Below are 2112 nucleotides of genomic sequence, written 5' to 3'. Positions count from 1 at the left end.
GAAGTACCGTGTACCTGTAAAAGTAGCAGTACCACAGTAGAAGTACTGTGTACTTTGTTACATTCTCAGTGAGTTTTGGATGTTTTTCTTTTAGTTTTTCTGCTTCATCGAGGATTTTATTAAAGTTTCCATCAAACAGAAAGTTAATATGCGAATCTTATGTTTAACACGAATGTGTTTTACAGCAGCGATCGGTGGGTTTATTGATCAGTGTAAAATACTGGGCCGGCTCTGGTTCCTGTCAGTGGCTTCAGCTGTTCTTCCTCTGAAGGTGATCGATCTGGTCGACGTGAACAGAAGCTGCTTCATCGTCGTCATGTCGTCGCCTCGACTCGGCGTCTGCAGAAAATCAATGCTGAGCAACCCGCTGCACATCAAGGTACCAGCACAGCAACACAACCGGCAACAACAAGCACACAACTACCACAACACAACCGTTAAACAACTATAAAACAACCATTAAACAACCAGAACACAACTTTCAAACAACCACAAAACAGTCATAAAACAACCACAGCACACCCATAAAACAAAGTAAGCTAATAGATGATGACGATAGCGATGATGAAGATGAAGATGGTACCATACCTCCTGTCTCCAGGCTCCTCTGGGTCAGAGCCGGTCCAGAGGTCTGACTGTTCCTGGTCCAGACTTCACTTTTGGAACCAGCAGCAGCTCACTAAAAGATGGAGGCGTGGCTGAAGGTAGGCCCCGCCCACTCTAATCAACAGCAAACATCATGAACCCCATGGTGTTTGTTTGTACTTCAGTGTTAGCATATAAATAGCAATTAGCATTTAACATCAATCAGCAAAAAAATAACTATTAGCATAAAACAAGTGTTAGCATTTAAACAGTTGCTCACATATCAACAGCTATTAGCATATAAACAACTATAAGCATATAAGCAACTGTTAGCATATAAACAGGTATTAGCATATAAACAACTATAAGCATGTAAGCAACTGTTAGCATAGAAACAGGTATTAGCATATAAACAACTATAAGCATAAAACAACTGTTAGCATAAAATGGCTGTTGGCATTCAAACAGTTGTTAGCATATAAACAACTTTTGGCATATAAGCAATTGTTAGAAAAGCTGTTAGCATACACAGCTGTTAGCACAAAGGCAGCTTCTACCATATGAACAACTGTTAGCATTCAACAGATGTTATCATACAAACAACTATTAACATAAAGCTGCTGTGAGTATTTAAACAGTTGTTAGCATATATACAGCTGTTAGTGTACAAAAAGTTGCTAACATATAAGCAGATGCTCAAGCTAATCTTAAGTTTTCTATACCAATGTTTAGCTTTTAATGCTAATACCCAGAAGTTTTTGAGCTAATTTTAAGTTTATGTTAAACTGCCAAGTAAATGTTGGGTTGTTTTTATGCTAAGCTTGTATGCTAACAGTGTTTCAGTTGGAACAATAGTAGTGTGAAGGAGCTCTCTTGTCTCTCCCTGAGAAGCTAACCCTGTGTGGTCTATGTTAGCACTGCGAGCTGCTGCTAGCCAGAGCTGACCGATAGAAGCTAAATGACATAAAAATCAGGACTGTAAATAAGACATGTGACACTTTATGATGTCACTTTTATCCAAACTAATTAGATTAAATAAGAGGCGACAGCAACCGTGACCCAAGAACGACACGTTAGCGACGCGACGAAGGTGAAACCGAAGTACGAACCAGGTTCAGGTTTAAATTCAGCTGCAGCATCATGTCAGCGATCGTCCGCACGCACACACAGGCAGGAAGGTGTGTGTGTGTGTGTGTGTGTGTGTGTGTGCGCGTAGCAGCGGTCAGCTGTCAGAGTGTGTTTGTGTGAAGGAAACATGCCTTTAGGCAACAACCACTGCTGTCACTCAAACACACACACACACACATCATGACACACCGAACTGAACACGAGACTCCTCTCATCTGTCAATCACACAAACAACACACACTCACACACACACATACACACACCTACACACACACACACTCACACACACACACACCTACACACAGTCACACACACACACATACACTCACACATACCTACACACACACCTACACACAGTCACACACACACACACACACACACACTCACACACACACACAC

General features: G+C 41.4%; 1 protein-coding gene across 1 annotated transcript in view; it reads left to right on the top strand.

Moving 5' to 3' along the window:
- The first annotated feature begins 316 nt into the window (after nucleotides 1-316).
- The window catches only part of cfap77 (cilia and flagella associated protein 77), a 3271-nt gene continuing 1475 nt past the window's right edge, over nucleotides 317-2112 (top strand). Inside the window, exons 1-2 of the mRNA XM_008296333.1 lie at nucleotides 317-379; nucleotides 602-704. Of these exons, the coding sequence (XP_008294555.1) occupies nucleotides 317-379; nucleotides 602-704 (166 nt within the window). The remainder of the gene's footprint in view (nucleotides 380-601; nucleotides 705-2112) is intronic.

This window comes from Stegastes partitus, unplaced genomic scaffold (genome assembly GCF_000690725.1).
Source record: "Stegastes partitus isolate 25-593 unplaced genomic scaffold, Stegastes_partitus-1.0.2 Scaffold1120, whole genome shotgun sequence".
Taxonomy (NCBI): domain Eukaryota; kingdom Metazoa; phylum Chordata; class Actinopteri; family Pomacentridae; genus Stegastes; species Stegastes partitus.
The sequence above is the reverse complement of the archived record's forward strand: the minus strand, read 5'-3'. Positions and strand labels throughout refer to the sequence as shown.